Raw genomic sequence first — 16,126 nt, 5'->3', positions numbered from 1 at the left:
GAAAGCCATGAGAGATGGCAGCACTAGTAGTAGACAGCTGGGACAGCGTGACAAGCTTTGAGTGCAGTAAGATCTTCTGCACCTCTCGTTTTTACCGCGCTCGCGCGCTGTAAAATACTTTGGAACCAAAATAGCAGGGCTATGATATCTTCAGCCTTTTCCTGTATTCCCGGGATCGATACAGCTTGTTAGTTGATCCATGTCATGGAGTAGTACCTAAAGAGTTTCTTGGAAAAGATCTTAATTAGCTTGAGCTAAACTAGTGAACAAATGTGGTTTGTTTATAGCGACAATTCACATTGATCGGCTCAAACAAAGGAATTTAACATGAATCAACAAATGACGTAATTGGCGTCTCCTAAGCGGAACCAACCGCGCTTAAGTAAGCTGGTGTGTCGGCCCACCCCGTAGCTATCGCCTTCCCTGCCCTGTAATCCCCGACCCGGAGCAGTCACCACCGGCGAGCATAAATGGGTGTCGGCGACCCGCGAGCGAGCGAGCACAGACGATCCCCTCCTGCACTGACTAGCAGCTAGCCTATCCAACAGTGAAAAGCACACGCGCTCCGGCCTCCTGCGTTTTTAGAGACAGGGAGTGCGTGCGCGCGAGTGACAAGAGAGTGAGGGAGAGAGAGAAGCCTCGCTCTAGCTCTTGCTCTTGCGCTTGCTCTGGTTCTTCCTCTAGCTCTAGCCGTGTGGGTGTCTGCTGAAGAAAAGCGAGCACTCGTGCTAGCTTCCTCCTCCGGTCACTTGCGGTTCGGGGGCTAGCTCGTGGCAAGGATGCCCTGCTCGTCGACGCTGACGTGGCTGCTGCGCGTGGCGTCCGCGGCCGACCAGGCCTCCTCCTCCTCCTCGTCGAAGGGCGGCGGCCGCGTGTTCACGGCCGGCACGACCACCATGGACACGGGCGCCACCGCGGCGGGCGGCGGAGGCAATGCCGCCGACCACCAGGAGAGCAGCAGCAGCGAGCAGTCCAGGCTCGCGGCGCGCGGCCACTGGCGCCCCTCCGAGGACGCTAAGCTCCGCGAGCTCGTCGCGCTCTACGGGCCCCAGAACTGGAACCTCATCGCCGAGAAGCTCGACGGCAGATCCGGTACGTACGTATCCATTTTTCTTCTAACCTCGCCGCCCGTGCGTGCACACTTCCTGGCACCACCTGCGCCGCCGCCGCCGCCGCCGACCTTGCTCGATCGGTCGTCGCTGAGTTGCTGACGACACCGTTGTCTGCGTGCAGGGAAGAGCTGCCGGCTGCGGTGGTTCAACCAGCTGGACCCCCGGATCAGCAAGCGGCCTTTCAGCGAGGAGGAGGAGGATCGCCTAATGGCGGCGCACCGCTTCTACGGCAACAAGTGGGCCATGATCGCGCGGCTCTTCCCAGGGCGAACCGACAACGCCGTCAAGAACCACTGGCACGTCATCATGGCGCGCAAGTACCGCGAGCAATCCACCGCCTACCGCCGCCGCAAGCTCAACCAGGCCGTCCAGCGCAAGCTCGAGGCCGCCGCCTCAATGCCGCCGGCCGCCGCCGGAGACGTCGGCGGCGGCCACCACCACCACGTGGCTGCGGCCCACGACGCCGCCTGCTTCGGTGGAGACCCCTACGGCTTTACCCTCCGGCACTACTGCAGCTTCCCTTTCCCCGGCGTCTCGTCGGCCGAGGAACCGCCTCCTCCCTTCTTGTTCCCTGGTAAGCACCCCTCAACACCACGCATTACCTAACAGCTAACAGAACCGCATTCTCGCAACATTGAGGCTGACAGATCGGCGCTGAACCAGCTGATTATTCTGCTCCATGCTTCGAGAAAATACACTGACAAGCGGGCCCGGCCAGGAACTCATCCTGAGCTCAAAATCTTTTTTTTTTCCGGGACGTCTCTCCCAATCGCCTGAAATTTTTCTAACTCCTGGTCACCAATTTTGTACAGCAAGGGTTGCGTGAACTACTACTGTAGGCTCAGTGAAACTTTAGGTGTCGAATCACTGTGCCCTAGCCAGGTTTTGTTGCAGTGTGACAAGAGCTATCTATATGGGGGTGGCTATGCTATGGCTTGGGTTGCAACATTTTGCACTGTTGAGGAGGAGCCACGGTTGCGCACAGTACATTCAGGCGGGCGCACAGGCTCAGCATCCAGACGCGTACACATAAATGGAGCCCCCCATTGGGCGGTGCACGGCCTCCCCGGCTGGCAGCCGTGTACCCGCCGGCATAAATGCCTTGCTTGAAATAGGAAGCGTTGCGAGATCGAGGATCGAAGACCAGGGACTGACCGGCCATGGGGACTTAGACTTTGAGCACCCAACAGTATCGCCGTACAGTGACGTAGGAGCACACCTTTTTTTAAAGCAATACGGTAGATGCACTGCTCTTTTATATTAGATAGAAAAAGAGTTTAAAACAGTTATAATAAAGGTTCTAAAGGTAACTGGCACTGTTTATAGAAAATAAATCTAAATGACCTAACACTATTACAGTAAAAAAGATAAGCTACGTGAACAGATCTTTTAGATCCTGTGCTGACCCTGTTGCTAATAGCCAGATGTTATCTCTTCCTGCACACTCGCCACTCGCGCGCACAAAGACAGGGACTCAGGGAGTCGCGCGGCACGGCGAGCAGTAAACTTTTGACGTGCCTAAGGCCATGCTGCCGCCATCAATGCCGCCCCTCGCCTGTGCTTGCTCCTCCTGTTCGCTCGCTCATAAGATCTCTCGCGGTTTTTGTTTCGTCCCTGATTATTTCTGCCATTGCCACGTCGCTTTTCTGCCTTGGACGCAATGCAGGAACACTTCGTTTCTTACTGGCAGATTACTGCGGTCTACTCGACTACGTACTCTACAGTCTGCACAAGCTAACACTGTCTCGCGATTGCTTGTTCTGGTTGACCGCAGGGCCCAGCGCAGCTCAGGCCGACAGGGGCCTCCCCTGGCCGTCGGACGTCGCGGGCTGCGGCTGCGACGGACGGTACGGGGAGACGCCGCTCCCGCTGCCGGTGCAGGGCGGCTGGATCGACGGCCCCGGCGGCCACCACGAGGCGCAGCTCGTCGCGGGTCCGAGCGGAGCGACGCCAGGCTCAGCGGTTGCGTTCGAAGGGACCACCGCAAGGGAGGGCCCCGGCGGCGCTCACTTCGAGGCGGCGGCGGCGGTGGCGGTGGCGCCAACTTTCATAGATTTCCTCGGGGTTGGGGCCATATGAATGCCCCTGCATGCATGGATGCATGGTGTTTGAATTTGAGCATGCGCGTGCTGGCGGATCCAGGAGCATCTCAAAGCTGATCTTCGTCTAGCTAGCTTGCCATATGCCATATGAGCACATACATTCGTACCTATATATATATATACACACACACCTGTGTGTGTGTGAACTGATCATGAGAGAGTTAGTTTGGGGGCTTAATCTGTAGAGGAGGGATGCATGGACTTTGATCATTTGGGATTTACTTGATTAGCCCCGGCCATTTGCAGGCAAGAAGACGTACGGACATTTGGACATGAGAGCATAATATGTGATCAGTTAGGCTGAATGTTAGATGAGGAGAGAACCGAGCTAGTAGATGAGTTGCCGAGTATGGTATAGTTTCTTTTAATTGTACTGCTCCCAGATGTGTGTTTTAGCCTCTGATCCCGGCATTGTTTGGTATATATATTCCTTTTGGCAATGTTTGTCGACGCCCACTTATAGGACTATGCTACTGACTTCTCCCTTAGTTTTTGGATCCCTCCGATCTTTGGAACGGAGGGAGTAACTACAGCTGATAATTTTGAATTTTGTATTTTTGCTTCGACTGACAATAACTTTTAAATTGTTTAGTGAAGTAATATGGATATAGTCTGCTAGTACTGCAAGAACAAATGCATACCTAGAACTCCTCGTTTATGTATTTATCGAAAATCAATGGTCCAAGCATGAATATCAAATTCAAATATCTTTTATTTAAAACTGAAGATGATATGTGTTGTCACTGATCTAACATAACTAAGTAGTAGTAATGTTTAAGGTCTATTTAATAGAGTTTTAGCTTTAAAATTTTTTAAAGTTAGGAGCTGAACGTGTGGATATACCGAGGATGTTTATATGGGTCATTTTATTTCTATTTTTATCTAAAAATAAAGATTTAAACTATTTAATCTTAATTTACAAGTGCAAGATCTGATGTGAATCTAGGAGGTGAGTTATACCAAATACGATCTTAGTTTAACAAATAAATGTAGATCATTGACAAAAACTAATTGAGCTAGCTAGGCTCCAGGTACTAGCTAGCTAAGGGACCTGTTTGCCCCTGTTCACGTCACTGTCTCATGTCATGATGCGCGAGCTAGCTAGGGCTCGCCAGCTTGGTGTACGCACAAGCATGGTGTTCGACCATAATGGTGCTGGTTTAGTTTGTCTGTATGCTAGCTTAGCTTGTCCGTTCACACAGTGCGCTGCCTCGTAGGCAATCAACGAGAGTGAAACTAGCCACGCATGCACTTTTAACTGGGAGGAAAGGGACTGCATGGTCGATTCAGTTGAGACGTCCTACGTCTCACATACTACGCTTCCATGTGTCGGCCGGCCGGCCGGCCGGGGTTGTAAATGCATGGCCTTGTCTCTTTTGGACGGAGAGTGGTTGTCTTCCTCCACTCCGGCTAGCTAGGTAGCTAGCGCAGCTGTTCCAACTGATTTTTATTATCTTTTTTAGGGATTTGTGCTTCAGCTGAATTAATGTGGTTTTGAGCTCCATTAGGTGGTTCACTTGAGTTCCAAATTATTACTCCAGCCAGCGCTGTCGGCGGCTGCGTGGCATGTTGGGTGTATGCCTCTCCCCTCCCCCGCACCTCTCTCTTTCTCTCATCCCCTGCCGCCTCTAGCGACCGTGCTGCAGCTATGGAATATGGAGCAACGGATCGATTGGCTCCAAATCAGCAGCCCTTCCCGTGCTCCAGGTGGTCCCGGGATCTTTCTGGCTACCGCTGGCGTGCAAACGCAACCGCCATGGCTTGCGGCCAGAGGCACGAGAGCAATATATAAAAAACTTAGTTAAAATATATTTTGATTTATTTGTGATGAATGATTGATATTGATATTTATTTAGTTTGATAATTTTAGATTTCGTATGAGTTTTGATGTGATTTGAATTAATTTTGGATTTTATTTGAGCATATTGATTATGGACTAACTGAAATTGGAGTTGAAGATATGTGTTTTCTTCTCTCATTGTGTGCAGGTGATGGATACAACTTGGTGGTCGACGGCGGGATAATCGGGGTCAAGCGGAGTATTTGGTGTCGGACGATCAAAGAGACCGGACAGAGTCAAGGGTGATTCTAGCTGAACATGTGGAGATTAAGCAAAGCATGGAGGGCGGATGGAGACGGCGTGTTGATAAAGTCAAGCGAAAGGATGCCGGTGTAAGTGACAAGGCGGTCTGAGGGATCGGGAGCGGGAGAGACTTGCTGGTGGTCAGGATCGTATGACGGAGTACACGTGTCAATATCGAAGCGCTTGCTTAAGGTGTAAGCAAGGCAACGAGTCACGCTTTGAGAAGTGTGCAAGCGGTTTCGCGGTTTGGCCTTAAAACCGTGGAAGAATTAGAGGAGTACATGTCATCATCACGAAGCTTGCATCGAGGCGAAGCTAAGTCGTGAAGTCGTCGCGGCCGTCCGATGAATGAAGAAGAAAATTGACCAAAATACCCTTGGTTGCAGGTAGGAGTGTACTACAAGAAAGAGATATTTTAGGAAAAAGCTAGAAAACTTAGGGGTCAAATTTTCTAGGTCTATAAACAGAGAAAGGGAGTTTGAACCAGTCACTTGAGCTCCCTTGTGCTACCTATTTGAGAGCTTAGAGCTATAGTTTTAGAGGAAAGAAGGATGAATGCTTAGTCTATATGATATGTGAGAGTTTTGAGAGATAAATCTTTGTAATCTGCCTAAAATAAGGCTGATCTATTTGAGTAATGAAGTTTATGTTTTTGCATATGCTTGAATTCTCCTCCTTCTAGTTTCCCTCTATTGGTTCCCTTGCAAGTTTGCAATTTTTTCGATTTCCGGTTTTGATTTTCATTTTGGCTTTTGGGCGAAAGTTTCAGCACCTTGTAAGATCATTCTTCTAGTTACTAGAGGCATAAAATTCATATACACATGCTTGGATAATGGAGTTTTGAATTTTCTTGTCTCTAGATAATCAATTTAGAGAGTTTCGTTGCTCGGTGTTCATCTTTTCTTGTTTCTTTGTAAGTTGTGATCTTTTGAGTGCTAAGATACATGGATTGATTTTAAATGGAATCTATAGTTCATATATCATCTGTAGAGTCATATTGCCTTGATTTTTTCTTGTTAAAACTTCTCTCTATTTTTGTCTCCGCTTGAGTTTTGATGTGCGTTGGGTAATCCAAATAGGAGAAGGTCATCGATTTCACAAGAAATTTGTTGAGACGCCTATTCACCTCCCCTCCAATCGTCAATCTCGTTCCTACAATTGGTATCAGAGCAGATTTGATCAATTGTTAACCTTATCCAGCTTTGTGATCTGTATGCGACATAGAGAGAAGTGGGAAGATTCAGCTGTTTGATGGCCATGATTTTTCGTACTGGAAGGTGCGCATGGAGGCTTATCTCTTAAGCAAAGGAAGTGCAATTTGGAAGGTAGTTGATTCCAACTATGAGATCCCTACTGCTCGCACAACTCATGTTCAAATCGAATAGTATGAGGCCAACAACAAGGCCAGAAATATTTTGTGGCCAGAAATATTTTGTTCACAAGCCTGAGTCGGAATGAGTTTGACAGGGTTTAGCACCTATGTACTGCCCGGGAGATCTGGACTACTCTGGGTGTCTTTCATGAAGGCACTAATTAGATTAAGGCCAGACGTCAAAGCACATACAACCAATAATATCAGATATTTGTGTAAAGCTTTTGAGAGTCTTTAGATTCCATATTTGCTCACTTTGATGCAGTTCCCGTGCCTGCTTTGAGTGTAGTGACATCACCCACTTCAAGGCGGACTACCCCAAGCTCAAGAAGAGGGAAGACTACGACCACGACTACGATAAGCACAAGAAGAAGAACAAGAAGCCCTTCTTCAAGAAGAACCATGACAAGATAGCTAAGAAGGCGGCCAAAGCAACTTCTAGGGCGTTCGTGGCAGCTCTCAGCGATATCGACACCTCTTCAAGCGAGGAGGAGAGCTCAGAGGAGGATGAACCGCAAGTGAAGAGCAAGAAGAAGACTAAGGACCTCACTGACCTCTGTTTCATGGCGGACGACAACAATGATAGCGACCCCAAACTTGATCCCTCCAAGGTATTACCTTCTTATGACTAGCTTTCCATCCAAGTTGATACCTTGAATGATGCTCTCGTTAGTCAGGATAGGATACTTAAGAAAGCTATGCATGAGTTGAAGGAGCTTATGCCTAAGTATTAGTCTGTTTCTTCTAAGTTTGCATTGCTTAGGTTTAGGCGTGATTATGAGGAGTGTGAGAGTTATTTGGTGGTTATGATAGAACTTGTCGAGCTTCAGGCTTTGCATGCTCAAGTTACCAATCGACTTGAGACTGCTGAGAAGAAGCTCTCTAAGAAGGAGTCTAGATCCATCTTCTTAGGCGCCTACATGAATTGCCCTTTGCTTTCAAAGGATGTTCAATTGAAAGCAGTGTGCATCAAGGAGTTAGAATCTAGATTGGAGAATGCTGGGAGTTCGAAGGATGTGTAGTCGAATTGTCCCACCTACATCATCTTTCAGGACAAACTCAGCTGGGTTAGAGGGCAAGTTAAGAAGCTTTTAGCCGAAAATGAGTATCTCCTTTCTCTAGTGGAGAAATGCTTTGAAGGCAAGGGCAAAATGAATTTGATCTTGACCAAGACCAAGATGTGTGTCGATAAGGCAGGTTTGGCTCTTGGGTTGGATTTTGAGAAGGTGGCTTACAATGGGGAGAGTAAGACTGTTTTCACCACATCTATTACCCTAGAAGCTGAGAAATCTAAAATCAATGCCATACCACAACTTAACAACAAGAAATCCACACCACAGTCTATCAATAAGAAGCCCGCGCCATAACTCAAGAGAGCTTCACAACTTCAGATGAGAGCCCCTGTGACAGAGCCTAGAGTGACTGGCAGTCGAGTTCCCGAGAGATGCTACCACTGCACCTACTACTAGAGAGAGGGTCACTTGGTTAGGTATTGCTTTTTGCCATATGAGAGATGAGTGGCGTGAGTGGGAGTGGAGTATCCGAGATATCTACTGCCCCTCTGTTGGTGTACATGAGCCTTCTCCTCGCTCCTACCATGAGTCTCTAACGTTTTTCAGTTTCTTCCTAGAGGTGGTGCCCGACTTGAATTTTATCATGACTCATATGGTTTTGATCCACATGTAAGAAGTTTTGAGTTCTAGCGCTTTGACGGACCACATTTTTCTCTTCATGGTTCTCGCCCCCAACGTACTAGGGTTGATTTGCATGCATTTGCTTTTACTGCTTTAGGGCGGATGACTCAGTACTGGATTCCCAAAAGGTTTATGAGTAACCCCAGTACTAAGCCATCCACCTACTACTCTTCCCGCATGTAGGTGGTAGGTGGAGGCCTGAAGAACAAGTGGCTCATTGACTTCGATTGTTCGTGCCATATAACTGGAAATACATCATGGTTCTCCAGCCTCACCTGACGAAGCGGCACGAGTACATCACTTTCAGGGATGATCGGAAAGGAAGGGTGAAAGCCAAAGGTATGGTAAGAGTGAATGAGAGTTTTACTATCAAGGATGTGGCTTTGGTAGAGCATCTGGGATACAATTTGCTTTCTGTATCTCAGTTGTTGGATGAGGACTTGGAAGTGCGTTTCAAATGTGATACTTCTCGTGTTCTGGATTCTGCAGACGCTTTGATTTGCCGGATTTCCAGAGTTAGAAAAGTTTTTAGAGTTGATTTTTTTAAGTCCCTTGGTTCTTCTCATTGTTTGATTGCTCAACCTTTTTTGAGATTTGGGTGTGTCATAGAAATTAGGGCATATGAGCTTTGACTTGCTTACTTGTTTGAGTGCCCTAGGCTTGATTCGAGGATTATCCAAGCTCAAGTTTGAGAAAAACCTCGTTTGTTCTCCTTGTCGACATGGCAAGATGGATGCCGCTTTTCACCCACCAGTCAATCTGGTGATTACTGAACTACCGGGAGAACTTCTCCGTATGGACACTGTTGGTCCTTTCTAGGTTCGTTCGACTAGTAGGAAGTGGTATGTACTTATCATTGTTGATGATTTCTCTCGCTAATCTTGGGTTTTCTTTCTTGCAAGCAAGGATGAAGTGTTTTCACAGTTTTGGAGCTTGGCTTTGAGATTGTTTAAAGAACTCCCTGATTGAAAACAATTCACAGTAATAATGGTACCGAGTTCAAGAACTATCTCTTTAATGCTTTCTGTCTTGATCATGGCATTGAAGCATCAATTTTCTGCCCCATGTGTTCCTTAGTAGAATAGCGTGGTTGAGAGGAAGAATCGCACTTTAGTAGAGATGGGTAGGACGATGCTCGATGAGTATATGACTCCTAGGAAGTTTTGGGTTGAGGCCATTAGCACGGCGTGCTACATTTTCAATCGAATTTTCTTGCGCTCGATCTTCAATTTGACTTCTTATGAGTTGCATTTTAGGAGGAAGCCAAAGGTTTCGTATTTGAGAGTTTTCGGTGTCACTGCTTCATCCTAAAGCATGTCAATCTTGATAAGTTTGAGTCTCGTTCTTCTGATGGTATTTTCTTGGGGTATTCTCTTCATGGTCATTCTTACAGGGTCTTTAATCTTGACACTAACACCATCATAAAGTCATGTGATGTGACCTTTGATAAATCAACCCCTTGTGCTAGCCCTGTCTTTGAGTGTGTAGGTGATCAGGAGATGAGCAAAAGCATTTTTGTAGACAAAGACCTTCCAGCTTTCGGGGATGACGAGGATGATCCACTACTTTCTACTACTACACTCACTCCCAAGCCGGTTCCTATCTCCTCGACACTGGCAGAGGGTCCTGCAGCCTCTACTTCCACTTCAGCTGCTTTCGAGCCTGCACCAACAGTGTTTGAGGGGAGGTCATCTCGCAGTGCGAAGCCCCTCAACACATTCAGCAATGACATCCCCCACAACTGATGATTGACGATCTTGGTGAGAGGGTAACAAGGTCTAAATCTGTTTCTCATGCTTATTTCACTAATTCTGCATTTGTTGCTTCTTTTGAGTCCTATGATGTTCGACATGATGTATCTGATTCGAGTTGGGTCAATGTCATGAATGAAGAGCTTAAAAACTTTGAGAGAAATCAAGTTTGGGTCCTAGTAGAGTCCCCCCAAATGTTCACACCATAGGCACCAAATGTGTTTTAAAAAACAAACAGGGGGTGGATGGATCTGTAGTAAGAAATAAGGCTAGACTATTAGCTCAGGGTTTCACTCAGGTAGAGGGGATAGACTTTGGAGATATTTTTGCACCAGTAGCTAGGCTAGAAGCTATTAGGATTCTCCTTACATTTACGGCATCTCGAGGTTTCAAGTTGTATCAAATGGATATCAAGAGTGCTTTCCTAAATGGTATCATAGAGGAAGAGGTCTATGTCATGCAACCCCCAGGCTTTGAGTATCCCAAATACCCTCATAGAGTATACAAGTTTCATAAAACTTTGTATAGACTTAAGTAGGCACCTAGGGCTTAGTATGATAGGATTAGGCATTTCTTGCTAGGGCATGGGTATGTGATGCGATCAGCTGATAAAACTTTATTCACTCTCAAACATGAATGATTTCTTACTAGTTCAGATTTACATGGATGATATCATTTTTGGTGAATCTTCTCATGCACTTATGGCCAAGTTTGCAGAAACTATGAGCAGGGAGTTTGAGATGTTGATAATGTGTGAGCTCAACTTCTTCCTTGGACTGTAAATCAAGTAATGCAAGCAAGATACATTCATCCACCAAATGAAGTACACTAAGGATTTGGTAAAGAAGTTCGACATGAGTGATGCAAATTCATTGCCGAAACTGATGACTATCTCGATCATGCTTGATCCAGATGAAGATGGCGAGAAGGTGGACCAGCGGGAGTACAGGAGCATGATCGGCTCCCTCCTGTACCTGACGACGACAAGACCCGACATCCATTTCGCCATCTTTTTGTGTGCTCGCTTCCATGCTTCACCGAGGACGTCTCACCGCCAAGCGGTGAAACGTATTTTGAGGTATATCAAGCACATTCTCGAGTATGGTCTTCGGTTTTCTGCATCCTCTTCGCTTTCTCTTCGTGGCTTTTCGGATGTGGATTTTGGTGGTTGTAGAATTGACAGGAAGAGTACCTCTGGTACTTGTCATTTCTTGAGTACTTCTCTTGTGTGTTGGTCTTCTCGTAAGCAGTCTAGCGTTGCACAGTTTACTGCTGAAGCTGAATATGTAGCTGCTGCTAGTTGTTGCTCACAAATTTTTTGGATGGTTGCTACCTTGAGGGATTTTGGGTTAGATTTTAGGAGTGTGCCACTTTTGTGTGACAACACCAGTGCTATAATATTAACCAATAATCCAGTTTAACACACCAGAACTAAACACATAGATGTGAGATTCCATTTCCTGAGAGACCATAATGAGAAGGGAGACACTAAGTTGAGCTGCATAGATACCCAACACTAGCTAGCTGACATCTTTAACAAGTCTCTAGATGCAACAAAGTTTGCCTTTCTGAGGGGAGAGCTTGATCTGTGCCATCCCTATGGCATTGTGTGAGGGAGAGTTGCCTTTGTAGATAATCTATCCTACTTTTGTTGCATTTGCATTGCGTAGAATTTTTGTAAGATAATCATGTTAGCAAGATTCACTTATATGTTCTTTGCACTTTCTTGTACTAGTTGTGACTTTGTGCTAAGTGCAGTGGATGTATAATAATTTGTGCAAACCTAGGCTCTTATTGAAATATGGCATAAAATCTGTTGAGCAAGCTTGTCTTTTCTAAGAATGAACTTGAAATGTGAATATAATCTCCTGTCACCCTTGAATGTTTGCTTTAGTTTGATCAATGCTTAAATTAGGGCTAGTTCTGTGAAAAGCTTGTGCTAGGCCGCTTTGTTCAATTCAGCAGATTGGGGATCTTTGACATTTACCTATGTAAATGTTTAGCCCATGATTAACCCTTCAGAGAGCATGTGCTCTTTTGTGTCGCAAAGGCACAACTTGTTTTGGCTTTGTGAACAATTGCATATCTTGAATCCTATATTGAGTTAATAAAATGAATGATCAAGTTTTGAGCTAAAATTGAATCCAATACGGTGGATTAAGGCTTCATTAGATTGCTAAAGAAGTGAATCCATGGTTGCTTAAAACTCACTTGAGGATAGTTAAATGATCAAATAAGAAAGTTAACTTGTGCTTTTTAATGTGCTAAGAATGTTATTTTTTATGTTGTTAAATTAAGGCTTAGGTTGATATGTGGGTGTTTGCATAGCTCGTTGGGTTGAACTTGGTTGTCTAGTTTGAACTTGACATAGTACTTGTTTCTCTAATCTTTGCATTGATCATGAAATTGTGGATGATTTTGTAGTGACATCTTTTAGATAATTAAACAACATGATCAAAACTTGCTTCACTCCCGGTGCTTGTGGCGTGAACTTACTTTGAGACTTTGTGCGTCTTTGAGTTATATTGTTTACTCCTCCTAGTGCTTTAACATCTCTAGTCCTTGCAAGTGCTTTGTAATTTATATGTGAAGCTTTGTAGGCTTGTATTTCATTTGCACATCTTTTGCATAGTCTTGTATCCTTGATATTTGCATTGCCAAAAAGGGAGAAAATATACCAAAGGTATTATGCACAAATATTCAACAAAGGGGGATCAAATTGCATTTATCTAAAAATGAAAGGAAAAAAATAGAATATGTGCAATCATCAAGGAGGAGCATGTGTTATTGGGGTTGAGTTTTTTTTTTTTTGCTCTTTTGAGGTTTTTGGCTCCTCGTTGCCTCTCTTAGGGCTTTTGCAACCTTTCTAATGCCAAGTGACATATTTTGCTCTGTCTAGAGTTTTTGTCACTTAGATGAGCTTATCTTAATTTCTTCAAATCAAAATCTTTGTGCTTTGAGGGTTGTCAATGCACTCATCAAGTGGGAGATTGAGAAACCAAGTTGAAATATGCATTGATTTACTTGTGTGAGTGATTGACATTGGTATTTATTTTACTTGATGATCTTCAGTTTTCCATGAGCTTTGGTGTGATTTGAATTGATTTGGGATTTTATTTGAGCATATTAATTGTGGAGTAATTGGAATTGGAGTTGAAGATATGTGTTTGTCTGTCTCATGATGTGTAGGTGATGGATGCAACTTGGTGGTCGATGGTAGGATGATCGGGGCCAAGCGGAGTGCTTGTTGTTAGATGATCAAGGAGGTTAGGCGGAGTCAAGGGTGATTTTAGCTGAACACGTAGAGTTCAAGCAAAGTATGTAAGGCGGATGGAGACTGCGTGTCGACAAAGTCAAGCGAGGGGATACCGGTGCAAATGACAAGACGACCCGAGGGATTTAGTTTAGAAAATTTAGTTTAGCTGTAGAAATTATAGCGTGATGTAAAAATAGGTTTAGAAAATTTAGTTTAGTTGTATAAATTTAAGATTGTTTAGGAAATATTTTTGACATTTTGTAAAATTTAGAAATGATTGAAGAATAATATAGAAAAATTAGTATAATTGTAGAAATTATAGCATGATTTAGGAATAAATTTAGCATGATTTAGGATATTATTTAGATATTTTACGATTTATTTTAGGAAGTGTAGAAATAATTATATGAATAACTATAGCATAATTTAGGAACAAGTATAGCATGGTTTAGGAATATATTTTTTCAATTGGAACTAATTAACCGATAATAAAATGATTTTTAATCAAGGGTGCCAGGAGATGTGATTTTTAGTGTGTATTATGTAGAAGGATATGTTCTGTAATTTGACAGTAGGGTTGATTTACGTACCATTTGATTGGTTGAATGAAGTTGAATAGAATGGGATCGTCGTGGATGGGACTGGACGGGATGGTCTGAATAAGGTGGTACGAGTAGGTTGTTTGGTTAGATGTATGAGGTGATACGGGAATGTGTTTGGTTGGTTGTATGGAATATGACGACTTGATAAAATATTCTGTTTAGTTGGCTGAATGAGTTGATTCTGAATGGTTTGTATTGGATGATAAATATACAAATAAATGGAGTATTACAAAGGAACTCACTTTTTGACCATATAACCTAGGGCTAAACATAATTTTAGAATTTTTTTACCATATAACCTAGGGCTAAACATATTACCTAAGAAGATTATTAAAGATTTTTTCTATATTTTTGGGAACTTATTTAAGATCCTGACAATTATTAGAAGCTATAAAAGTAAACTTTTTTGGAAAATTTTACTTTCAATTTTACATAAGCTTTTTATGTGAATTAAATTCAAATGAATTGTACATAAAAAAAGTTCTATGATTTCTTAACAACAGAATCGTTAGACCAAATTTGCAGAAAGAGTCGGTACAACATTTGGGAGAATATTCCCAAGCATCTGAACCAACTCATCTCGTATGAGCTCATCCAGTCCAGCAAACAAACAACGGACGACACTATGCGTCCTGGATAGAATCGTTCCATCTAGACTCATACAACTAATCAAATATATTTTAAAAAAATTTCTTAACTTTGGTGGTTGATCTCAATAATCCTGGTGAATTGCAACGCCGTCAAGTAATAAGTATGTTATATAATGTGTTGCATATTAGTTAGTTGGAGCAATGTTTGTCGATTAAGGTTATGCTGTTTAAGTGGTATGCGATTGGGTGGAGGTGACAGTTACTTGTGCTTGAAAATGGTAATTTTTGAGGTTGGGGTTAGAACCAAGTTTTAGGTTGGAATGTTTTTTACTTAGGCATATATTTGTATCGCTACGTTTTAGGATTCTATTTAGAACTTGTACTTTGTACTATTGTTATGTTATTTATACGCTACTTCTTTTCTCTGTGCTATGCACATACTACGGGTTCCAAATAACAATCGTAACCTCTCAAAATTATTTTCTCATCAAAAATAATTTTTTATCAACACTAAAATTAAAATTTACATGTTGGCATATGGGTTGCCAACAGGACGTCCTGTCAGAAAGCTAGATGCCGACAAGGCCTGTTGGTAGACTCTACAAGAGGTATATCGGTATCTCGCAGGGCGATATGTCCCTTGTTTGCATTTTGTCTACCAACAGAGTACTATTTCAGTAATTTTCCAAAAACAAATATTAATTTTATAAATTTCCATTAATTTAATATTATTATAAAAAATTCCTTTATGTCCCACTCTTCTTCCTTTTTCATTTTGTTTTTGTCTTACTGAATCCTGGCTCCTCAGCCAAGACGTTGTAAACTACACCCCCTTTCTTAAATGATACGGTAGAGCTCCTGCCATTTTGCCTTAAAAAGGACGTCAGAGTTTACGGCCCTAGATGACGTAACGAGGACGAGTTTGGGGACCGCCTGCGTAGGTAAATGAAGAGGCTTCACTATCAGATAATTTAAAAAAAACACATTATTAAAATCGAGAACAAGTTTGCAACATATGCATATACACAGATACATAAACAATAAATGTTCAGTTATGTCCGATACGTTCCACTCTGATCGATATCAAGTTGTTTTGTCGGGTTGGCAGCGTACGTCCTCTTCCTGGCTGCTAGCACTCGTGAGACGCAAGGTATATTTGGTTATCTGAATTTTTCTTAGCTTGTTCGGTAGATACCTATAATATTAAAAGAAAATATGTTTATTTGTATATATATTTATTGTTCCCATCTCATTTTGATCGATAAGTGAAGCTTGATTTGAGCTTCACTTTTTATCCTAACTGATCGGATGTAGATTCTGTATCTGCTCATACCGACATATTCACTTGTCAATATTATAAAATTATCTTCATACGAGTAACCAATTATAATCTTAACTTTTGCATCACTCCTACAGTCTCAAATTCAATCAACTAAACAGAAAATCAAGCCTATCCAAACAAATATAATCAACTAAATACTCTTTTTTTCAACACATATAACTCCACTCAACTGATTTACTCTCGGCCTACTAATACATACAGCTATACAAAATTTCGTTCTAG

General features: G+C 43.4%; 1 protein-coding gene across 1 annotated transcript; it reads left to right on the top strand.

The window, feature by feature from the left end:
* Positions 1 to 518: 518 nt before the first annotated feature.
* Positions 519 to 2,548, top strand: LOC133899297 (transcription factor CSA-like). Its single transcript, XM_062340274.1, has 2 exons — positions 519 to 1,092; positions 1,234 to 2,548. The coding sequence occupies exons 1-2, from the start codon at positions 780 to 782 to the stop codon at positions 1,716 to 1,718; spliced, it is 798 nt and encodes a 265-aa protein (XP_062196258.1). The 5' UTR covers positions 519 to 779; the 3' UTR covers positions 1,719 to 2,548.
* The last annotated feature ends 13,578 nt before the right edge of the window (positions 2,549 to 16,126 follow it).

The sequence above is a fragment of the Phragmites australis genome, chromosome 18 (assembly GCF_958298935.1).
Source record: "Phragmites australis chromosome 18, lpPhrAust1.1, whole genome shotgun sequence".
Taxonomy (NCBI): domain Eukaryota; kingdom Viridiplantae; phylum Streptophyta; class Magnoliopsida; order Poales; family Poaceae; genus Phragmites; species Phragmites australis.
Note: the sequence above shows the minus strand (reverse complement) of the source record. Positions and strands in the feature narration are given on the sequence as shown.

Bases quoted from the DNA above. Each gene is read 5' to 3' on its own strand.
- LOC133899297 (XM_062340274.1), top strand. From the start codon at position 780: ATGCCCTGCTCGTCGACGCTGACGTGGCTGCTGCGCGTGGCGTCCGCG. The intron at 1,093-1,233 runs GTACGTACGTAT...GTCTGCGTGCAG, and splicing joins GAAGCTCGACGGCAGATCCG to GGAAGAGCTGCCGGCTGCGG.